Consider the following 25,284-nt stretch of genomic DNA (forward strand, 5'->3'; position numbering starts at 1 on the left):
AAATAAAAACAAGAAAAAGCAATCAGAGAAATAAAACAAGAAAAAGCAATCAGAAAAAGGAAAAAAAGAAAAAGCAATCAAATAAATAAAACAAGAAAAAGCAATCAGAGAAATAAAACAAGAAAGCACAATCAGAGAAATAAAAACAAGAAAAAGCAGAGAAATAAAACAGGAAAGAGCAATCAGAGAAATAAAACAAGAAAGAACAATCAGAGAATTAAAAACAAGAAAAAGCAGAGAAATAAAACAAGAAAGAGCAATCAGAGAAATAAAAACAAGAAAGAGCAATCAGAGAAATAAAAACAAGAAAGAGCAATCAGAAAAAGGTAAAAAAAGAAAAAGCAATCAGAGAAATAAAACAAGAAAAAGCAATCAGAGAAATAAAACAAGAAAAAGCAATCAGAGAAATAACAAGAAAAAGCAGAGAAATAAAAAGAAAAAGCAATCAGAGAAATAAAACAAGAAAAAGCAATCAGAGAAATAAAAACAAGAAAAAACAATCAGAGAAATAAAACAAGGAAAAGCAATCAGAGAAATAAAACAAGAAAAAGCAATCAGGGAAATAAAACAAGAAAAAGCAATCAGAGAAATCAAACGAGCAAAAGCAATCAGAGAAATAAAAACAAGAAAAAGCAATCAGATAAATAAAAACAAGAAAAAACAATCAGAGAAATAAAAACAAGAAAAAGCAATCAGAGAAATAAAAACAAGAAAAAACAATCAGAGAAATAAAACAAGAAAGAGCAATCAGAGAAATAAAACAAGACAAGTCAGAGACGACGATGGTTCGCAAGCGGTATTCAATGACAAAGGTCAAAACCGACATTGAAAAAATATATATATGAATGTATTATTTGTTATGAGACTAGTTAGCTACACAATACCGAAAATTCGGTTCGATTCCGACAACTTTGAAAATTTGACCTTTGTGACCTTGAAATGTCAAAACGAAGGTTACTGACCTTGAAATGATTGAAAATAATGTATAATCAGTTATGAGGTTAGTTAGCTACACAATACCGAAAATTCGGTTCGGTTCCGACAACTTTGACCTTTGTGACCTTCAAAGGTCGAGGATTCTGAAATTTGTTGGAAAACATGCATTTCATTATGTATGTGACAATATAAGATCATGCACGACATTTCACCCCATCAGGTAGCGAACAATGTAATAAAACCATCAAAAATCGACTTTTCTAAACTTTGTGACCTTGACCTTGGGGCGAAAATGAAAAATCTATCTCCGTGGGGCTAGACACATGACATTGGCATATCCAAATATCGAAACCCCTGTCAGATTCCACCAAGTCCCTCGGAGAAGATGTAGCTTGAACTCGATTACCCCCTAAAAAGACATCTTTTTCGGGCGTGGCTCCACCCACAATGGGCGCAATACGCCCACTCCATGCAGGACACAACTCGATCATAATATCAACCTCCCACCCAAGTTTCATCAAGATCAGATGATATTATCGAGTAGTTATGCTGCGGGCGGACAGAGAGACACACACACAGACAGACGCACACATGTCGAATATAGTGGTGACTTGATAACTCGTGAACCAAAAAAGCAATCAGAGACATAAAAACAAGAAAGAGCAATCAGAAAAAGAAAAAAAAGGAAAAGCAATCAGAGAAATAAAGCAAGAAAAAGCAATCAGACAAATAAAACATGAAAAAGCAATCAGAGAAATAAAACATGAAAAAGCAATCAGAGAAATAAAGCAAGAAAAAGCAATCAGACAAATAAAACATGAAAAAGCAATCAGAGAAATAAAACAAGAAAAAGCAATCAGAGAAATAAAACAAGAAAAAACAATCAGATAAATAAAACAAGAAAAAGCAATCGGAGAAATAAAACAAGAACAAGTAATCAGAGAAATAAAACAAGAAAGAGCAATCAGAGAAATAAAAACAAGAAAGAGCAATCAGAGAAATAAAGCAAGAAAAAGCAATCAGACAAATAAAACATGAAAAAGCAATCAGAGAAATAAAACAAGAAAAAGCAATCAGAGAAATAAAACAAGAAAAAACAATCAGATAAATAAAACAAGAAAAAGCAATCGGAGAAATAAAACAAGAACAAGTAATCAGAGAAATAAAACAAGAAAGAGCAATCAGAGAAATAAAAACAAGAAAGAGCAATCAGAGAAATAAAGCAAGAAAAAGCAATCAGACAAATAAAACATGAAAAAGCAATCAGAGAAATAAAACAAGAAAAAGCAATCAGAGAAATAAAACAAGAAAAAACAATCAGATAAATAAAACAAGAAAAAGCAATCGGAGAAATAAAACAAGAACAAGTAATCAGAGAAATAAAACAAGAAAGAGCAATCAGAGAAATAAAAACAAGAAAGAGCAATCAGCAAAAAGAAAAAAAGAAAAAGCAATCAGAGAAATAAAACAAGAAAGAGCAATCAGAGGAATAAAACAAGAAAGAGCAATCAGAAAAAAGAAAAAGCAATCAGAGAAATAAAACAAGAAAGAGCAATCAGAGGAATAAAACAAGAAAAAACAATCAGAGAAATAAAACAAGAAAAAACAATCAGATAAATAAAACAAGAAAAAGCAATCAAAGAAATAAAACAAGAAAGAGCAATCGGAGAAATAAAAACAAGAAAGAGCAATCAGAAAGAGCAATCAGAAAAAAAAGCAATCAGAGAAATAAAACAAGAAAAACCAATCAGAGAAATAAAACAAGAAAAACCAATCAGAGAAATAAAACAAGAAAGAGCAATTAGAGATTGCAGATAGATCCTCCCAAAGACGTGTGGGGTTTTGTCCTTTGGGTCCTTGGGATATTTTGGTTCCATGGGGTCTTTTGAGTCCTTATAGGTCTGTTGGGTCCATTGGGTCCTCAGGGTATTTCAGGGTCTACGGTGTTGTTTGGGTCTTCGATGTATTTTTGGTCTTCAGGGTTTAAATAAAAACAAGAAAGAGCAATCAGAGATTGTAGACCCTCGTCAGGACCCAGGACGTGTGTGGGTCCTTGGGGCCATTTGGTTCCTCGGGATATGGAAAAATCCCTGACCTAAACTTTCCACATCCCTCTGGATAATAAACCATCAAATCCACGCTGCACGCATATTAAAACACAAAACACCACAATTGCTCACTAGTCAATCAATTTTAAGTTCTCGTGACAAGACCGGCAATCAAAGCAATTATTTGTGGTCCATGGCACAGGAAAGAATAAATAAATAATATCCACCCGAGATAAGATGAGAACAAAAAGTCATCAAACAGCTCTCAAACAATAAAGCGGGAACTGCAACACACATCTTTCAAATCAATGGTCTCAAGAAAAATCCGGCCCCAGGCCAATAAAACGGATATTGAACCGGTTCAAAGTTTTTGGATGCAAACTTTATTGCAGAGTTGAAGCCCACCATTATTATGCAGTCCAGCGACCAGACTATTTCAAACGATATTTCGTATTTTTAGCGCTGGATCTGGACGGACAATTCGGAACCGATCAATGGAAGCGCGTGTCAGCGAGCATTGCAAAGGGGATTTCTGTCTGGATGCCAGATTATGTTGCTGAACAATAGAGGACTGCAGGCTGATGAACAAGATTAACAAGTACACGTCGATACATTCCAGTGGTATTGGCACAGGAGAGAGATAAAGCGGTATTCGATTCGCCTTCAACTTGGGCCTGCAATCATCACAAGGCGATGCAGCGTGGTCAATTTCTGCTTGCTCACCGGATATTGTATGAACGTAAAGTTTGCACCAAGCTTTAATAAAAACAGACAATGCAAGGATATTGACACAAGCATAGCACTGGAGTTAAAATTCCCAATTGGATGAGACACGCAAACAACAATTCTCACCAGAAAACTCAGCCGGAGGAAAAAAAAAGAAAAGAAAAGCTCAGCACAATTTAACAATACAGAGCTGAGGTATTGGTATCGACGACTTTTCTTCACACAAGCCACCGAGTACGACTGAAGGGGATTTCATTCAATCCCTATCCTGACGGGGGCAGCAATGCTCCAAGCCGAAGACACTGTGACCTATCTTTCCCTGGCGGCTGGTTGTCTGGCTCTAAAAACTGTTCACAATATCCCATGCTTTGGCCTTGGCAAAGCATTCTTTCCGAATGAGGCTTATTCTGCCTTGTCAACTTGGGACGTTGGTTTGAGTTCTTCGTTTGTGAGGGAAGTATATTTAGCTGACTATGGGTTGTGACTCACTGAGATGTCGGGGCCGGCGTTCTGAGGACCATGATGTCCTCACACCGCAGTGTGTCACATAGGTGTATAGATTCAATTAGATCTGAGAATGAACAATCAAAATTAAAAATGATTTGCGTGCGGACTCACAGAAAGACGAATTATAATAGCCTCTCCTTCGGGATTTGGCAAGGCACAAAAAAGGAAACTTCGGGAAATGAAGGTGTACGCTTTCTTGGCCAAGTTTCTCGACCTCAACCAAAAACGTCATACGAGTTTAAATCCAATCGCTACGCCTGGTGGTCAAGAAAAACCTCTTGCAGTTTTTGGATGCCATTTTCATGCGAGTCATTTTATAAATTATTTGAATTGTGGTCGTCTTCAATGGAAGACACGATGGGGAAACTCCACTGTGCGGCCTTTTAAACGAACAAAACAGACTTTATTCTTGCCTTTATGATGCTGAATGTAGGGCAGAGCTAGAATGCCATGGCATAAAATGGTTGCAAGTGCACAGAAGAAAGGCAGAATCAGCAAGAGTCGCCTCTTCAATTTCTTCACCTTAGGCCGTAGATGAAGTACCAACAATGTTCAAGCTATAAATGACGTTTGTATTTCTTGGGAGACAAACAACATGGAGATCCCTTGACTACGTCAGGAATCTTTAAATGAACTTAAGACGCTCTGTGTTGAATCGCATCAAATGTATTGTTCATTTAAAGCCATGCGTCAGGTCAACACAAGTCGTGCGTCACATCAGCATTTGGCCAATGTACCAAAAATTTAACTGCTGCAAAATCAGTGTACAACTTTTAGCAAAACTGAAAATGAAATGATGGTGATTACATATCTACACAGCGGCTCTTTGCCAAGAATCCTGGTCATGGAATCTTTAAAAATAAAGCAAAAACAATCGACATGCTGACCTAACGATTGGAAGATATTTTCACCTTCTTTTTCACTTTACTTTAACCCTTTAAACACTTTGAGAAGTCTTGGGCATCTGCTTGACTTGGCATCGTTTTGGCAATACCGTCTTCACTCGTTTCTACAGCCTCCTTATCCAAATGTTCGACATCCTTTTCTTCCTTTACCTTTTTTCGTTTTCTTCCCTTTCCTGCAAACACAGAATCAAAATACAAAATGAAACAAAATAAATACTCTGTTAAATGTGTTGGACGGAAACCCTCATATAAGCTGTAGCACCGTCTAAGGATACAGGTGAGCCAGCACGGCCAAAGGAGACATTTTCAGGCTGCTTAAAGTCAGCATTTGCAAAGTTTGGGGAGAGCGCTTTCCCTCGTGCCCCGTGGGGAGAGCGCTTTCCCTCGTGCCCCGTGGGGAGAGCGATTTCCCTCGTGCCCCGTGGGGAGAGCGCTTTCCCTCGTGCCCCGTGGGGAGAGCGCTTTCCCTCGTGCCCCGTGGGGAGAGCGCTTTCCCTCGTGCCCCGTCGGGAGAGCGCTTTCCCTCGTGCCCCGTCGGGAGAGCGCTTTCCCTCGTGCCCCGTCGGGAGAGCGCTTTCCCTCGTGCCCCGTCGGGAGAGCGCTTTCCCTCGTGCCCCGACGGGAGAGCGCTTTCCCTCGTGCCCCGTGGGGAGAGCGCTTTCCCTCGTGCCCGTGGGGAGAGCGCTTTCCCTCGTGCCCCGTGGGGAGAGCGCTTTCCCTCGTGCCCCGTGGGGAGAGCGCTTTCCCTCGTGCCCCGTGGGGAGAGCGCTTTCCCTCGTGCCCCGTGGGGAGAGCGCTTTCCCTCGTGCCCCGTGGGGAGAGCGCTTTCCCTCGTGCCCCGTGGGGAGAGCGCTTTCCCTCGTGCCCCGTGGGGAGAGCGCTTTCCCTCGTGCCCCGTGGGGAGAGCGCTTTCCCTCGTGCCCCGTGGGGAGAGCGCTTTCCCTCGTGCCCCGTGGGGAGAGCGCTTTCCCTCGTGCCCCGTGGGGAGAGCGCTTTCCCTCGTGCCCCGTGGGGAGAGCGCTTTCCCTCGTGCCCCGTGGGGAGAGCGCTTTCCATCGTTCCCCGTGGGGAGAGCGCTTTCCCTCGTGCCCCGTGGGGAGAGCGCTTTCCCTCGTGCCCCGTGGGGAGAGCGCTTTCCCTCGTGCCCCGTGGGGAGAGCGCTTTCCCTCGTGCCCCGTGGGGAGAGCGCTTTCCCTCGTGCCCCGTGGGGAGAGCGCTTTCCCTCGTGCCCCGTGGGGAGAGCGCTTTCCCTCGTGCCCCGTGGGGAGAGCGCTTTCCCTCGTGACCCGTGGCGAGAGCGCTTTCCCTCGTGCCCCGTGGGGAGAGCGCTTTCCCTCGTGCCCCGTGGGGAGAGCGCTTTCCCTCGTGCCCCGTGGGGAGAGCGCTTTCCCTCGTGCCCCGTGGGGAGAGCGCTTTCCCTCGTGCCCCGTGGGGAGAGCGCTTTCCCTCGTGCCCCGTGGGGGGAGCGCTTTCCCTCGTGCCCCGTGGGGGGAGCGCTTTCCCTCGTGCCCCGTGGGAGGAGCGCTTTCCCTCGTGCCCCGTGGGGGGAGCGCTTTCCCTCGTGCCCCGTGGGGGGGAGCGCTTTCCCTCGTGCCCCGTGGGGGGAGCGCTTTCCCTCGTGCCCCGTGGGGAGAGCGCTTTCCCTCGTGCCCCGTGGGGAGAGCGCTTTCCCTCGTGCCCCGTGGGGAGAGCGCTTTCCCTCGTGCCCCGTGGGGAGAGCGCTTTCCCTCGTGCCCCGTGGGGAGAGCGCTTTCCCTCGTGCCCCGTGGGGAGAGCGCTTTCCCTCGTGCCCCGTGGGGAGAGCGCTTTCCCTCGTGCCCCGTGGGGGGAGCGCTTTCCCTCGTGCCCCGTGGGGAGAGCGCTTTCCCTCGTGCCCCGTGGGGAGAGCGCTTTCCCTCGTGCCCCGTGGGGAGAGCGCTTTCCCTCGTGCCCCGTGGGGAGAGCGCTTTCCCTCGTGCCCCGTGGGGAGAGCGCTTTCCCTCGTGCCCCGTGGGGAGAGCGCTTTCCCTCGTGCCCCGTGGGGAGAGCGCTTTCCCTCGTGCCCCGTGGGGAGAGCGCTTTCCCTCGTGCCCCGTGGGGAGAGCGCTTTCCCTCGTGCCCCGTGGGGAGAGCGCTTTCCCTCGTGCCCCGTGGGGAGAGCGCTTTCCCTCGTGCCCCGTGGGGAGAGCGCTTTCCCTCGTGCCCCGTGGGGAGAGCGCTTTCCCTCGTGCCCCGTGGGGAGAGCGCTTTCCCTCGTGCCCCGTGGGGAGAGCGCTTTCCCTCGTGCCCCGTGGGGAGAGCGCTTTCCCTCGTGCCCCGTGGGGAGAGCGCTTTCCCTCGTGCCCCGTGGGGAGAGCGCTTTCCCTCGTGCCCCGTGGGGAGAGCGCTTTCCCTCGTGCCCCGTGGGGAGAGCGCTTTCCCTCGTGCCCCGTGGGGAGAGCACTTTCCCTCGTGCCCCGTGGGGAGAGCGCTTTCCCTCGTGCCCCGTGGGGAGAGCGCTTTCCCTCGTGCCCCGTGGGGAGAGCGCTTTCCCTCGTGCCCCGTGGGGAGAGCGCTTTCCCTCGTGCCCCGTGGGGAGAGCGCTTTCCCTCGTGCCCCGTGGGGAGAGCGCTTTCCCTCGTGCCCCGTGGGGAGAGCGCTTTCCCTCGTGCCCCGTGGGGAGAGCGCTTTCCCTCGTGCCCCGTCGGGAGAGCGCTTTCCCTCGTGCCCCGTCGGGAGAGCGCTTTCCCTCGTGCCCCGTCGGGAGAGCGCTTTCCCTCGTGCCCCGCCGGGAGAGCGCTTTCCCTCGTGCCCCGCCGGGAGAGCGCTTTCCCCCGTGCCCCGCCGGGAGAGCGCTTTCCCCCGTGCCCCGCCGGGAGAGCGCTTTCCCCCGTGCCCCGCCGGGAGAGCGCTTTCCCCCGTGCCCCGTCGGGAGAGCGCTTTCCCTCGTGCCCCGTCGGGAGAGCGCTTTCCCTCGTGCCCCGTCGGGAGAGCGCTTTCCCTCGTGTCAAGAGGTGGAAGAGTGCTTGAGTGAAGCCTGTGTTACTGAGGTGTGAATTATGGTGTGAATGGGTAATCAACTCTTGAGGTCAAATTTCCTGCATTTAGCACATAGTGCACAGCATTTTCCAAAAAGCCGTGTAAGCCGTGTGCATGTGAATGGATCGAACATTCGCAAGATGAAACAAAATTATAAAGTACAATGTTGTTTCTTTTTTAAACAGGTATTGAGACTTGTTGGAGGGCAAAACAACAAGGGCACAATGGGCTGATGATCATTACACCGCCAAATCTATAACCATATATATAACCCATGTGTAATGGTTATCTCGACCCTGGCCGAGTCATACCAAATACTTTAAAAATGGTATGTGCTGCTTCCTTACTTGGTGCTCAGCATTCATAACGAATAGAGCATGGACAAGCAACCATGGGTTGGCAATTACAGCACAGGCTTTGTGGGAATAATGGCCTACTCCTGCATTGTAGTTCCTTGGAAGGGAAAACAGCAGAACAACGACGAACAGATACACCACAGCTCACAAGGAAAGGAATTGCAGGAGAAGACATGAAATTTCAAAATGTCTCGAGGAAAGGTTTCAATTTTCATGGGATTTAAATGTCTGGAAGTGTTGGATGTCAAGGTTATTTTTTCCTTTCTTTACCAGAGTATGAATGTGATACATTGGACGCTCACAATATTCTGCCTTTCCGTAATGAGAGTCATCCTTACAAACTGCTGCTACGTCTCAGGCCACAAATTTGACCCTGTCCTTTTAGAACTCTCATAAAAACGTGAAGTATCTAACACCACAAATAATGTCAGCAAGACAAAATTATCTGTCAATGACATGGCAACTATGAAATGTCCAAGTTTCTCAAATATAAGAGCTCGAGTAATATTGCCATGACACGACAGCAAATCTCTGCTTAAACCACCAATGTTTACAGCCATGTTGGAGGGGAATTAATGTATTTAAAAAAACCTGGTTACGCCCACTTCCCCCAGTTGAAGATGTCGTTTGAAAAGAAAATTAAATAAATAAAAAGAAGAGATAAGACAATAAATGAACATTGATAAATAAAGTTTGTACTACACCATAACAATCAAGTTTAAGTTTTGCCACTACGTTTTGACAGCAATCAATATTCACCAAAACAAGTGCGAGCTTTTGAGTGCTTGCTAAACTTCAAGTTTAACTGCCGGGACATGGCGAGGTCGGAGTCAAGTTTGCTCGACAAAGCGTTGCATCGATAAAAGGCACAACTCCACATAATTTGTCCATTGCTAACAAGTCCAATATGGAATTTCCAGAATGATCGCATCTCTGTATAATATGGGAGCAACAATTCAGAGTAGTGGGACAGGGAACATAAATCTGACAACACAAGATGAGGGTTTTCCTTTAATGGAACTACTTTGGCAATCAAACCTTTTTAGTAAATACTTAATTAATTAAAACAAAGTGTAACTCAAGCTGAAACAGCCATACTGAATGTTTGCGAAAAACCAGCTTCATTGGAGTTTGGCAAAAGGAGCTCAGCCATCTTGTCATCTGTATCTTACTATAATTCACCAAATGTCCGTCCGTCTGTTCGAAGGTACCGTAAAAACTGCTGAACCGATCGCAAAGATATTTTTGGTGGATAATCCTGGGATCTCCAGGAGTAAAATAGGCTATTTAGTTTTCCCAATTTCAGCTTTAGTCTCCAGCATTCTCAGGTTTGGACTCTCGCATAACATTCGCGTTCGCATAACGTTCATTGTTCTCATTGCGACGATGTTGTTTTCCAGGGTGCCGCACAAACGGCTGCACAGATCGCTGCACAGCTGCACCGATCGGACTCGGTGACCTCGGACAAAGACCTCTTATAAGGACACAGGCTGAATCCCTTCTTGAGAGAAATCTAACCCAGTTACTGAAGGAAACACGTATCGGGAGTACATACGACATAGCGATTGTGAACACGATTAGTTTAATCTCCACATGCGAGAATTCCACATGGCTATTTGGGCGGTGAATACGCTAACAGATCGCTGTTTCCATCGATCTTGCCAAGGCCATAACAACTATCGGCTCAAAATCCTTTTAACTGTTGATTTGGAAGTTTTTACAATGAAGGAAACACGTATTAGGAGTACATACGACATCGGGAGGACTAACTGCACGCGTCTCCAGTATCAAGCTTAAATCTTTCATGGCGGATCTGAAGAGCGGAATGCTTGGAGAAGTGGTGGGCTACTTCGGCATGAAGGAGGATCAGAAACGTGGACTCCCATACTGCCACATCCTGCTGATACTTGCTCCCGCATGACGTTATTTTCCCGGGTGCCGCACAAATGGCTGCACCGATCGACATTTAATGGATGTTTATAGAAATCGTTTAAAAGAAAAAAAGCCTTCAATTTCTGATATTTAGCCTTTTCATTTGGGCCTCCCAATTGAAGCCCCGCCCGTAGGGCGGGTACCGTTGCTCGTCTTTAAAATCATGGCAAAACCGTCATGTTTGTTTGTGATTTTAGGACGACTTTCTGTAATTCAAATCTACCGACTTACATTTCAGAAGTGCAGTAATCAGGAGCATGTCTTTCAAAGCTGCAAAATTCAATGCTCGCACTCTGTCTCAACAAGGATCAGCTATCAAACCTTGCAACCCCACTCCCTCTCCAAGTATATTTCTCTCACCAACCCCTGGGTGAGGTGTTCCTGGAGCACCTTTGTTTCATAATCTATCACGACCGATCGATCTTGGGTGGATCAAGTAGCCCGATCAAGCCTGCACAATGGTTGCAAACCTATGATTGTTTGTCTGTGCTCTACCTTTTTCAATACAAAGCTATTTGGGGCTATTTTTATTTACCACAAATTCCAGTTAGTTTATGTATAAATTACTTCAATTATATAAATTACTTCAATTGGATTTAAAATTTTTATTCACTTGTTATTTTTTTCTGTTGGGCAGTGTTTTTAGGCAGGACGTTTTGTAGATGATGGACCAAATTTTAACTTCTTGAATTGAGCACAATACAGTGCAATATGAAGCCTGGTGTTGGCTTAACGGTTAGGGTGCTGGCTTGGGATCCTAGGATCCTGAGTTCGAATCCCGATCAATCGTAAAATTAACGCCAGGGGGGTGGAATCAGCCTATCATCCTTCTCGGCAAATTGAGTACCAGCTCACTGGTAATTGGGGCACTGCAACAGCGGGACAAATGCGCTTCCAGAGAAATGATGCAACCAGCAGCCACAGGCTGCATACGAAACAACAAGTGCAATATGATACAGCTACAAGAGTTCACAAAGTCTTTTAAAAAATTGCCAGCATCCGCAGCTTACAGTCATAATCGCTGCAAGATCACAGCCAAGTCAAAAAAGGCACAATGCACCAATGACATCCACATGATGAATACCTACCAAACTGCAATCAAGATGCATAACTTACCAACAGATGAGTCAAGTGACTGCGTTTCATCTGAGGACACGTGCACAGTGAGACAGGTCAACCGAGCAGTTGTGTTTATTTCCCCCAGGAGGATTGGCACAGCTTCGGGCTGAGGAACATTCAACATTTTATATTTTTTTTACCTTCTCTCTACTCTCTACTCTATAAAACATCCAGATGCCACATGAACAATCTATATTCACGTCACGAGTCGGATGTCAACATAATCACTTAGGTCTATAAGACGACTTTCTCAATCTAAAGAACAGCTGCAATCATAACATTTCACCAAAAAAGGAAGCTGTTTATTTACTTGATAAATTAAAAGTGAGAATTCCAAGAGTTACCATGACTAATTCAATAGCAAACCCATCAAATTAAGGGCAATTAGTTCTTGGCAATTAGGGGATCAAAAGCATTCCCCAAACATTCAGCAGCTTGATTATGTGTCATAGCATATTCCTTTTTACATCTTGTGATGATAATAATAATAATAATAATAATAACTAAAATGGCACTCAGGAGAGCACATACCTCCACCAGGCTGAAGAGTTTACGTTTTGTATCCCACTGATAGGCCGGATCTGGATTAGGACCTGAACCAAAATCTAATTGGCTTGTTCTTGTCGCCTAACCAAGTCTTCCCCCAAGTTTAGTCATAAACCGTCTATAACTTTTTAAAATACACTACATGACCAAAAGTATGCGGACACCAGAACATCGAACATCTCATTCCAAAATTGTGGGCAGTAATATGGAGTTGGTCCCCCCTTTGCTGCTATAACAGCCTCCACTCTTCTGGGAAGGCTTTCCACTAGATGGTGAAACATTGCTGCGGGGATTTGCTTCCATTCAGCCACAAGAGCATTAGTGAGGTCGGTCACTGATATTGGGGGATTACGCCTGGCTCGCAGGCGGCGTTCCAATTCCTCCCAAAGGTGTTCAATGGGGTTGAGGTCAGGGCTCTGTGCAGGCCAGTCAAGTTCTTCCACACTGATCTCGACAAACCATTTCTGTATGGACTTCGCTTTGTGCATGGGGGCATTGTCATGCTGAAACAGGAAAGGGCCTTCCCCAAACTGTTGCCACAAAGTTGGAAGCATACAATCGTCTAGAATGTCATTGTATGCTGTAGCATTAAGTTTTCCCTTCACTGGAATTAAGGGGCCTAGCCCGAACCATGAAGAACAGCCCCAGACCATGACTATAAGCTGCGGATGCTGGTATTCCTCCTCCACCAAACTTTACATCTGGCACTATGCATTCGGGCATGTAGCATTGTAGCATTCTGCTGGCATCCACCAAACCCAGATGTCCGTCGGACTGCCAGATGGTGAAGCGCGATTCATCACTCCAGAGAACACGTTTCACCTGCTCCAGAGTCCAATGGCAGCGAGCTTTACACCACTCCAACTGACGCTTGGCATTGCACATGGTTATCTTAGGCTTGTATGCAGCTGCTCAGCCATGGAAACCCATCTCATGAAGCTCGCGATGAACAGTTGTTGTGCTGACGTTGCTTCCAGAGGCAGTTTAGAACTCGGTAGTGAGTGCTGCCACCGAGGACAAACAATTTTTACGTGCTACGTGCTTCAGCACTCGGCAGTACCGTTCTATGAGCTTATGTGGCCGACCACTTCGTGACTGAGATGATGTTGCTCCTTAACGTTTCCACTTCACAATAACAGCACTTACAGTTGCCGGGGCAGCTCTAGCAGGGCAGAAATTTGACGAACTGACTTCTTGGAAAGGTGGCATCCTTTGACGGTGCCACGTTGAAAGTCACTGAGCTCGTCAGTGCGGCCCATTCTACTGCCAATGTTTGTCTATGGAGATTGTATGGCTGTGTGCTTGATTATATATACCTGTCATCAATGGGTGTGGCTGAAACAGCCGAATCCACTAATTAAAAGGGGTGTCCGCATACTTTTTGCCATGTAGCGTATCTCAAAAAGTTGTGGGCGGATGAAATTTGGCAGAGAGGTAGCGTATGTGACACGGACGAAATTATCTGATTTTGGTGAAGATCCAGATTCGGATCCGGCTTGTAGAATTTTTAAAGTGATTCTTCACCATTGGGAGATAGGGCCGAAAACGATACATAGCAGGATATCTCAAAGTTGTGGATGGATTTGGACGAAACTTGGTGGAGAGGTTGGGTGTGTGACAAGGACGATTTGATTCTATTTCGGTGAAGATCTGAATATGGATTCGGATACGAGTTATTTAATTTCTAAGTAATTCTTCACCATTGGGAGATCGGGCCAAAAACGATATATAGCAGGATATCTCAAAAAGTTGTGGACGGATGATTTTGATTAAATGCGATTCCGTACTGTGATTTTCTGGTCTACTCTGGAATACAAAACGTAAACTGTTCACCTGGCAGAGGTATGCTCTCTACTGAGTGCCGTTCTTGTTCATCTTTGTAAGCTATTATGCTGTTGATAATATTCTCAGTTCCACTGAGATTCTGTAGTTTTGAAGTTTGCGACTGAAAGCTCTGATAAGGGGAAGGTGGCTCAGCTATTCGAAAACAATTTTGATGGATTCTTACATGTGACAGGTCGATGTTCCAAAGTTTGATGTAGCCATCATTCGAAGCTGAAAGCAAGATGTGAATTCCACGCCAGTATGAGTAGTGTAGAGCTTTTATTCTGAAACACACAGGGAAATCACACTTGGCAACCCTCTCAAATGGAATATCCTCTTTACACATCATTTTCATTGACCAATGTGGATAGCAGCTAAATCATATCACGTAAAAATAAACACATTTACAATGTCAAATTCTTTCAGGAGCAAATCAAATTTAGCACGTTTAAGAAATTAATGCCTTCCAATGGGAAAATGTAAGCCTGGTGGTAGCTTAACAGTTAAGGTGGCTGGCTCAAGATCTCAAGGTCCTAAGTTCAATCCGCTGCCATGCCATAAATAACACCAAGTTGGTTGAGTCAATCAGCCTTTCATTCTTCTGACATCGGCAAAATGAGTATCAGCCCGGGGGAAAATGAACCATTTGAGTATCCTGCGTCGAAGTGGCGACACGATCAGGATTGTGCCCCATAAGCAATGAAACTGCCTCGCCTACTATGGGCTGGTGCTGCAGCATCACATGTGTCTCTTCTGGATTTTGTGGAATCTAAAGCTTTCAACATTATTGAAATATTCCATGATGAGGCACAAGCACAAGGTGTCGCTCTCACATCGCAGGTAGGTCCGGTGGTCTGTTTTCTCCCATCCATTCTCCCTCAGTCCAACCCTCTTCAGCATCTCCTAGATGCACACGTTCTTCCGGTAACCCCTTCTGGTTGAACTTTAAAAAATCCTGGCTGACAGTACACCTTAACTTTTATTCCTCGCTTCAACCATTCATGGAACCACCTTCCAGAGGATGTTTCACCTCACTCTTCCCTCCAGACCTGCAAGTCTATTGTATACTATTGCCTTTGTATTTATACTAGGGCATGCCCGTACTATATCTATATCTAAAATTATATCCCCCCCCTCTATTTACATGAAATGGTTTGGTCCAAAGCGAACGGCTTGCGAGTGGTGACAATCCCCCCCCCTCTATTTACATGCAATGGTTTGGTCCAAAGCGAACGGCTTCCGGAGTTTGGTAAAGAAATCGCCATCGCGTGCACAAACGCGCAGGAAAGCGAATGAATCGCAAATTCGTTTTTATTAGTTGTAAAACATAGTTTAACGCCAACATAGTTTGCAAACGTGAAATAAATGAATACGCTCTCAAATGTGCCATCCGAGGCAGAGTGTGTCCGCCACGTTCGGCACACGCGATCGTTCGCTGCTCTCTGATTGGTTGAATCGTTTTTTGGACATAGCTCGGTAAGTAATTGTCCGATTAATATGAAACCTTGAAAAGGCACATCCTCGGGTCCCCAGCAATATACCTGGCAAGTGAAAAGTATATCGGACCCGTGGTTGTCGAGAAACAGCGGTCACAGACAGACAAACGTACAAACGTACAGACAGAGATTACTGGAATTATAGATAGATATGAAAGTACACTGACATCTCTTAATGATTTTGGCCTGCATGTAATTTATGTGCCAGCTCCACCGCAAGACTACAGCGTTTCCCTCAGTCAAGAACAGGACAATATTAAATTGCAGTCGACATTTCCAAAGACTGTCAACCCATCATGAATGGTAGAGACAGACACTCCTTTCTTTGAGAAACTTGGTGGGACAAACATTTCTCATAAATAAACGAAAACAAACTTATACCACTTGTCTGCTGCAAAACCTGTTTTGCAGATTGTGCTATATTTTAAACAATCATAATTGGAACTATAAAATGATTTCAGATTTGGCCAACCTTTTGCAATTATTCAATTGAGGATATTTATTATTATTTTTCAAAATTTTACTGAAAAAAGACAAGGTATGCCATCTGAATAACTGTGGAACACTTCTTCAGCCAACATGATGAGGCCCGAGATATGGCTCAAATTAGGCTCACCTCAAATCGTGTGCTTTGAATTCGCACACACAAGCTTGCTTTTGCACATCGTAAAGATGAATCTTCTCATAATCCCCACAAACTGCAACAATGGACTCCTGGAAACACAGAAATCATTGGTTTAGCAATGATTAAACTTCAAACAATCTGCGCAACCAAGATGATGACAGTATTAGCAATGATGTTACAGACTGTTACAGACAATTTACCCATGGTTTCTGAGAAGATTTTAAAATAAATTACCTGAATTTGAGGCAAAACCTGTGTTTTCAGCCTCTTATAGGGAGCAGATACGGTGCAACCTCATGAGACTTACTGTTCGGATGTATCATACCAATTTGGTCCATATCGGTAATGTAGTTTGTGAGGAAAACATGTTTTAATGAATACGAGAGATTAGGGAAGGGAGGCCGTGGGCCCCTTTCCAGGGGAGATATGCCTATGGGGAGAACAACTTAAGGTTCGGGCATGGTCACGATGCCGCATGGCCATTTTGGTCTGGATCCGGTTGTCGGTTTCTGAGAAGATTTTTGAATGAAATACCAATATTTGGGGCAGACATTCCCCCCAATTAACATCCTTTGAATGGGCAGATCCGGATGAGGGGCACAAACCCATGAGAGCTTGCTGTCCTGATGCATCGAACCAAATTTGGTCCATAATCAGTCGTTTATTGTGTGAAGAGAAGATGGTTTCGTCAAATGTCAACTGACGTATGAACATACAGACGGCCAGACACCGGGACCCACTCTGAGGTTATTTTGGAGAAATACTCCGAAATAACCTAAAAATGTGCACAGTATGGGTTAAAGCATCATTCTAACAAGCAAAAAAACAATCAATCAGCAAAACACTGAAAATAATGAATTAACTCACCGTGATGAATCGGACTGATGAAATGCGCACGGGTATGCTGAAAGTCCAAACTACTGAAGCAGTTTCGAGCTTGTATACATCCACTTGGTTATTCCGGCTCACAATGTAAAAATCTCCCTTCGGCGACCACAGCACCAAGTCGGCTACTGAAATGGGATCATCTGTTACCCTTCAAGCTCCAGCAAAATCCTGCAGTGTCACATCTGTGCCTTTGATGGTTTTACAAATCAGATATCATAAAATCATCATTCAGTTTCAGGGTGTCAGGAAGGGCATCCGGCCATAAAAACATTGCCTCAAACAGGGAACCATGATTGTCATGGGGCCCGCAAGGCTAACCCCTGCTCTAGCGGGGAAAATGGCCTTAAAACGATAATTCATAAAATCATCATTCACCTGATTCTTCATAAACAAGAAGAAAAAGATGTAAAATGTCATAGCCCCCACCATGGTTATATAATTTTGCTGTATGGAGTTAAAGACTGTCAGTCGGCCATCTTTGGTTGAATGACAAAACAAATTTTTCTGCATATGTAAACTTTTTTTTAAACAGCCAGCCTGGTGTTGGCTTAGCGGTTAGGGTGCCGGCTTGGGATCCTAGGATCCTTGGTTCGAATCCCGGTCGATCGCTGAATTAACGCCAGGGAGGTTGACTCAGCCTGTCATCCTTCCGAGGTCGGCAAATTGAGTACCAGCTTGCTGGGATGAATGATCATGGTGTGTACCCCGATTTAGAATAGGTACACCGTATCCCTGCGCATCGTAAGAGCGTGACCAAGGGTTGGCGTCAGGAAGGGCATCCGGCCATAAAAACATTGCCTCAAGCAGGGAACCATGATTGTCATGGGGCCCGCAAGGCTAACCCCCGCTCTAGCGGGGGAAATGGCCTTAAAACGATCATTCATTCATTCATATGTAAACTCATATTTTGTCTTTGTGCCGAGTTTGAAGAAAATTGGTCGATGCATGTCCGAGACATGGATGGAGACACATTTAAGTAACAAAACCGCCTCCAGTCCGCCATCTTGGATCTGATCTGGGAAAAAATGACGTGCATTTGTAAACCCATCATTCATTATCTGTGTGCCAAGTTTGCACAAGGTCAGTAAATATATTTCCAAGAAATGGTTGAGGAGCTGTTCATTATCGGGTTTTTTTTACAACTAAAATGGCTGCCAGTCTACCTAGCTCGTCTTCATGCTGTTGAAATCAAAGCGTTCAGAATCATTGGAATCTCCCGCGATGAAGCTAACTACGAGGGCCTTCCACTCACTCACCGCAGGCAGGTTGGTGGTCTTTCCGTCTACCGACTCCTCTCCGGCCTTGCCCCCCCAGCTCTCTCTGGGCTCTGTCCCCCAAATATTCCTACAGGTAGCACAAGATCTGCCTGCAACCCTCTTATGGTTAAACTGCCAAAATCAAGACTCTCTGCTCACCTTCACTCCTTCATTCCTCTTTTCTCCCGCCTCTGGAACAAACTCCCTCACTCTCTTCAATCCCACTCCTCCCTCCAGGTCTTTAAAACAGCTGTACACCACCATCTCTTATCTTCCCCCATCCAAAAGCTTGATCTTTTCTACCCCCGCTAATTTCACCCCAAATCCATTTTTTGAAATACCAACTCCTTTCCTGGAAGTCCTTGGTCTCCTTGTGTTTTATACTTCTCCCATCCCACCCCCTTCCCACGCCTCCTCCCCCCAAGCCCTCTCCCTCCCACACATCTCCCGATGCCCCTGCTCTCAAATGTTGTGTTTGTGTACTTACCCTTCTCTCCCCATCTTGTGTACCGCTCCCTCTTTTTATATATTTTGTTTGTCTATTTGATTTGTTTGTGTGATAAATGTTAGCTCTTTCATGAGCCTCGATTCTGTATACAAAAAAGAAAAGAAAAAAGAAGTCGGCCATCTTTGATCAGATTGCAAAATAAAGTGAGGTGCATGTGTTTGCCATCATGTACTGTGCTTCTGTCAAGTTTGAACAACAATATCGGATCATGCGTATTTGATAATTTGTTGAAGAGATGTTTAAGTAACAAAAAGGCCGCCAGTCGGCGATCCTGGATCTGATCTCGGAAAAAAAAGACGTACATATATGTATCTGTCTCGGAAAAAGACAAACGTATTCATAATCCGTGTGCCAGGTTTGAACAACATTGGCAAAGTCCGAGAAATCGTTGAGGACGTGTTCAACATCGGGTTTTTTTTTTTAACGACTAAAATGGTTGCCAGTCAGCCATCTTTGATCACATCGTGAAAAATATTTTGTGTATATGTATACCATCATGTTTTGTCTTTTTGCCAAGCATGAACAAAATCGGATGATACATCTCCGAGATATTGTTGCGGATGCACGGACAGACGGACGAGACCAAATCCATAAGCCCCCTTTTTCAGACGATGTCAAACGGGGGCTAATAAACTCAGTTTGGGATATTTCCTGATATGACAGATTTACATTTTGCTTCTCGCAATGAAGGAAAAATGTAACAAATCGTATTCGAGTTTTTAAATATTTTTTATGAGAAACAAGCTTCCGGTGATATATTTTAAAATCCCAGACTCAAGGGATGAAGATCGCAATTATATGATGATACGTTTGGCGAATTCATCTGAGCACGTAACATGTGATGCTAAAGATCCCAGGTTCAAATCCTTGCCACTGATAAAAAAAAAATGCCGATTTGTCCATTGTCAATGAATGTCCTTGTACATCAGGTAAAATAAACTCAACTCTCCCAATGTCCTTGTCTGACATTTTACATGTACAAGCTACTCCCTGAGTCTTGTATCACTGAGAAATTTCAGAAAGAACCTTTATTTTTAGCTTGTCTGGAATTGGAATCCCAGATAAGGTATCGTCGTCGTGCACCGTTCGTCCGTCTGTTCGTCCATCTAACTGTCCGTCCGTCTCCTATTTTGACTTCTCCGGCCATACCGCTGGGCCGATCTGGCTGAAATTTGGCAGCAATATTCTGCTCCTGACTGGTGACGGGGATTGCAAAGCTCGTTCCAGTCATGTGACTTTAAGTAGGTCAAAATTGCGGACTTAGTAAATTCCTTCAAAAATCTTTTTCTCCAGACCCACAAGTCAATGCCACCAAATTTGGGTTACAACATATCGGATATATCAGTTATTTCCATAGTGATTGTTTATTTAGGTTACCCATCCTCGTATCAGGGGCAAGGGAGATGTGTGGTAATTATAGGTAGAACCTTCCCCATTATTTTCTTCCCCAATGTTTTCTTCCTCATTTCCAAACCCTCATTTTCCAACTCCGTATTTGAACCTTAGTGCCCAACCCTTATTTTCCAACTCCATATTCGAACCTCAGTTCCAAACCCTTATTTTCCGACACCCATACACGACCTGCCATATTCGAACTGCCATTCTTAAATCATTATTTTCCGACACCTAGACTCAAACACCCATTTCCATGCTTCATTCCCAAACACATACCATCAAACCATGTCACCTAATCCGTATTTCGGCCAGATAATTGCCATTTCATAACTGCAATGGTCGTGGTCCTTCGCCACCCCAGAATTGGATAAAACGATGCTCTGCCTGAAAAGCTCACTCCTCTCTCCCACATCTCCCCTGACACTTCAGTAACTAACCCAGCCACCAGATCACAGCACCCCTGAGCCAATCTGGTCAGTTGCAGAAAGTGGCCGTTGTCGGTGACGCCATGCAGGCAACAATAAAAACCCAACACGGAGTGGTGAAAGACGAGTTTGCACACCAGGGAGATTTCATGCAGATCTGGAGCAGTCCATTTCCAGGGTCCGATCCTGAGGGAGTTTGTGTCTAGTCGGAAGGTGATCACAGAGGTGCGACCGAGAGCTATCCAGAGGCATGCGAGGAAACTCAACGAGTGCTGCCGCGGGCCAAATCTTTGCCACTGTTCCCTGCTGCCCAGATTTGTCAGGGTAGCACGACCACAGTTATAGCGCTGATCATGTCCACCTTTCACACATCCTCTGTGGACACCACTAATTTCGGATTTTACAGTACAAACAGACTCGACGACACCACTGACAACTACAACCTCTACCAGCCCATGGTACACATAACTAGAGGTTCCAGGGAACCTGAACTCAACTGGTCTATATCAATATGGTTAGAATATGCACAATAGAACCACAAACTATATAGTTTCTATGTGATAAAAAATATATGACAAAAATTGATTTTTCAATATGGCCGCCCTGCGCGCCCATTGTTGGGCGTGCACCGCGCAAATGCAATCCCAAACTAGTTTGTGTCTTAAAGATGCTGCATAACAAGTTTCATCAAATTTAATCAATATTTGTGACTTTTAGAGCGTAGACGTCGAATTGTTTACAGACGACAGACGACAGACAGACAGACGGACGGACAACGGACGACGGACCCTGGGTGTCAACAAAAACTCAGCTGGACATAGTCCAGTTGAGTTAATAAAACAGATTTGAAGGAAAAATGTGCGGCTCTGGCTTTACAAAGCAAGAACACAACATCTGAGATGTGAGGAATTTCTGGGTCGCTCCAGAAAGATTGATCGGATCTCTTTGTGCCACGGCCTTTTCCAGCAGAACTCACCAGAGCTAATCAACAACTCAAAGTGGACATTCCAACTATTTTGCCACTAAGTCTGGTTCATCTACAAATTCATCACATAAATGACAAGTTTTTTGCCCTTTTTTAATCACATCTGCGAAATCACCTTTTTTGCCGCAAAACAATCTCCCCACTCCGCCACACCTACATCCCACATATTATCTTTCCCTACACATTAGTCTTTCATAATATTTTTTCTACCGAGGCTACATTTTCACAACAGTTGAAAAACGGAGAATTATATCAAAACAATTAAGTTATCATCTCTAGCAAAAGAAAAACATTCTCCAGCAATAATTTATCTTGATAATGAACCACCTTTAGAGGCCATTTTTACACGCAAAGCAGGGGTTGGCCTTTTTGGAGCACCGTGGTCCCCTTTTTGAAGCAATGTTTTGTGGCCGGATGCCCTTCCTGCCACCAACACTATTAATCGCCTCTTGCGACACACAGGGAATGACCAGTGAACTGGTACTCAATTTGCCGACCTCGGAAGGATGGCAGGATGAGTCAAACCCCCTGGTGTTAATTCAGCAATCGACCGGGATTCGAACCCAGGATCCTAGGTATCCCAAGCCAGCACCCGAACCGCTAAGCCAAAACCAGGCTTATCTTGATAATGCTTCAACATTAATTTGCCAATTCTCATACAACTCATAATTTCCATCAATGTTAGGATAATTAACAAACACAGATGTATCAGCAATGCACACAGCTGGCGATAAACACTTACTTTGTTTGATGTTCTTCACAAATGCAGACCTTCCTTTCATCAGGTTCCAGGTCCTGAAATACAGACAGCAATCATTGAACCATGTATTGGAGAGCTTATTATAAAGCTGCTGCCTTTTTTTCCTCTACAAAAGGCATGGGAAACCAGCCCATGAACCAGAGAAGGCCTGCAGCACGTTTTGATCAGGCCCGTGTGGTGATATTGTGTTCAGTATTTTAGGTACATTGTGATTATGAAGGAAGGGCTGGCAGGATAACGTGGGGTTATTTGTGCAGACTTGCCTCTGAGCTATCTTGCCTGGGTTTGAATATCGACCCAGCTATAAACTGCCATCCTGGTGTTTGACATGAAAGGGGATTCATCAATGTGTGCTCTGTCCCTCTCAAATGGGCGTGAAACTGGGTGCCTCGTTTAATACCATTAGTTAGTGGATGTTACAGATCCCACGGTGTCTTTCGTGAAGAGAGGTGAGCTATCGGCGGCATCATGGCCAAATTCCAAATTCCTACACTTGTAGTCGAGTGTCTTGTATTGGAGTGATGACCCATCCAGGTTGTAACCCACAGCAGCTTAACCAATCAAACTGCCTCAGAAGCTTTGTACACCTGATGGTGCAAGGGGTGAAGAAGAAGAATTATTATGTTGCAATGTTAAAAATCATAAAATAAAAATGCATTTCCCAAGAAATGTTGCCACTTTAATCCTCATAAGTTGTACCCAACTATATTCACCGCTACAACGGATAGAATCAGTCCAGGCAGGAAGTGAACAGACAGACAAGAAGGACTCTCTTCAAAACGACACATGCTCTGTGTCTTAGTACATATTGTTGCCAGTGTACAACCTTACAATTCTAGATAAAAGCGTGAACAAATACAAATAGACATAATAAAGCACGACTGTCTGTCTGTTCCCGAACAACTCCTTCAGTTTTGGGGTTAGCCCCACCAAACTTTCTGTCAAACATTTTGGGGTTCAGGCAGGTGTTCTAAGGTGGGTGGGAGGTTTTATCAATTTCTCAATGAAATTACGATTTGGAGTTTCCCGCAACTCACGTCGGTCAGGGACATTACTTTCTGTAGTAGTTAGGTAGCTACCCATTAACCTACAATAAAACACATTCCTACGATAAACCAACAACAACAACAACAACATGCATTTTAAGGCCATTATCCCTGCTAGAGCGGGGGTTAGCCTTGCGGTCCCCATAACAATCTTCTCCATTTTGCCCTATTTTCTTAATTGTCATGGTTCTCTTTTTGAGGCAATGTTTTTTTTATGGCCGGATGCCCTTCCTGACGTCAACCCTCTTAGTCGCCTCTTACGACACGCAGGGATACGGTGTACCTATTCTAAACCAGGGTACACACCGGGTACCATTAGTTACGATGTGTATCCTACGATAAACCTTCAATGTTTATTGTGGCATTAATAAAACAATATACTTGCAGTGTCAAAAAATTCTAAATATCAGATGCTTGCAATAGTTGAAGAAACGCCATCGCATTAAAATGTTTCCAATACAGGTATGTACGAATGAGCAAGAAACTAGAACGGCAATCTCCAATGTCGCGACGTCGACCGATATGCCTCCACCGACATTTTTACATCATTATACATACTTGTACCAAGTTTGATTGAAATATCTTCAGCTTCAGCCTTCAGAAATATCTTCAGCCTTTCACTCACTCACCGCAGGCAGGTAGGTGGCCTTTCTGTCTTCTACCGACTCCTCTCTGGCCTTGCTCCCCCAGCTCTCTCTGTGCTCTGTCCCCCAAATATTCCTACAGGTCGCACAAGATCTGCCAGCAACCCTCTGATGGTTAAACTGCCGAAATCTCGGCTCTCTGCTCACCTTCACTCTTTCATTCCTCTTTTCTCCCGCCTGTGGAACAAACTCCCACACTCCCTTCAATCCCTCTCCTCCCTCCAGGTCTTTAAAACAGCTGTTCACCACCATCTCTTATCTTCCCCCATCCATAACCTTGATCTTTTCTACCCCCACTAATTCACCCCAGATCCACCTTGTTTGAAATTCCAACTTCTTTCCTGGAAATCCTGGCAGTGTCCATATGTTTATACCTCTCCCACCCCCCCACCCCTTCACATGCCTCCCCCCCAAAGCCCTCTCCCTCCCACAGATCTCTCGATGTCTCTCGGTCCCTGCTCTCAAATGTTGTGTTTGTGTCCTTCCCCCTCTCTCCCCATCTTGTCTACCGCTCCCGATGTTATTTGTTTTATGTGTCTGTTTGTCTTTCTGTGTGATTAATGTTCGCTCTTTCACGAGCCTCGATCTTGTATACAAAAAAAAAAAAAAAAAAAAAAAAGCTGTTCGGAAGTATCACATTTTAATGGTTTTAAAAAATATCTACGCAGGAGGACGAAAGTAAGAGTCTTGAAATCCTTGGTGCTTCCAGTCTTGCTCTACGGATGCGAGACTTGGATCCTCACCAAAGGCCAGAGAATGAGACATAACTCCTTTGGAACCAAATCTCTTCGGAGAATCCTTGGCTATCGCTGGTTGGACTTTGTGTCCAACGAGCGGTTGCTGAGAGAGACTCAGATGAGATTTGTTTCCTGTATGGTCCGTGAGCGTCAGCTGCGGCTGTATAGACATGTGGCTCGTCTTCCGGATGCTGATACAGCTCACCAGATACTCTCAGCAAGGGAGCCTCGTGAGTGGAGGAGGCCAACGGGCCGACCGAGTGCCTCGTGGTTGCAGCAGGTTGATCAGCATCTCAAGGAGATAGGGATGGGCCAGGCATCAGCCTGGGGATGGCTAGACGGAGGTACCTGGAGTAAAACCACCTTTAGAGGCCATTTTTCCCTGCAAGCAGGGGTTGGCCTTTTTCGGGAACCGTGGTTGTTGTTGTTTTTCGGTCCCCTTTTTGAAGCAATGTTTTATGGCCGGATGCCCTTCCTGACGCCAACCCTTTTTGCCGCCTTTAACGACAAGCAGGGAATTACCAGTGAACTGGTACTCAATTTGCCGACCTCGGAAGGATGACAGGCTGAGTCAACCCCCCTGGCGTTAATTCAGCGATTGGACCGGGATTCAAACCCAGGAT

At 44.9% G+C, this 25,284-nt stretch overlaps 1 protein-coding gene across 1 annotated transcript in view; it reads right to left on the reverse strand.

The window, feature by feature from the left end:
* Positions 1-3,344: 3,344 nt before the first annotated feature.
* PAK1IP1 (PAK1 interacting protein 1) overlaps positions 3,345-25,284 on the reverse strand; it is a 52,013-nt gene continuing 30,073 nt past the window's right edge. Inside the window, exons 5-10 of the mRNA XM_068130539.2 lie at positions 22,217-22,269; positions 16,885-17,030; positions 16,009-16,106; positions 14,081-14,180; positions 11,524-11,632; positions 3,345-5,295 (exon numbers count right to left, since the gene is read on the reverse strand). Of these exons, the coding sequence (XP_067986640.2) occupies positions 5,147-5,295; positions 11,524-11,632; positions 14,081-14,180; positions 16,009-16,106; positions 16,885-17,030; positions 22,217-22,269 (655 nt within the window). The 3' untranslated portion in view covers positions 3,345-5,146. The remainder of the gene's footprint in view (positions 5,296-11,523; positions 11,633-14,080; positions 14,181-16,008; positions 16,107-16,884; positions 17,031-22,216; positions 22,270-25,284) is intronic.

The sequence above is a fragment of the Myxine glutinosa genome, chromosome 11 (genome assembly GCF_964187855.1).
Source record: "Myxine glutinosa chromosome 11, kmMyxGlut1.1, whole genome shotgun sequence".
NCBI lineage: Eukaryota > Metazoa > Chordata > Myxini > Myxiniformes > Myxinidae > Myxine > Myxine glutinosa.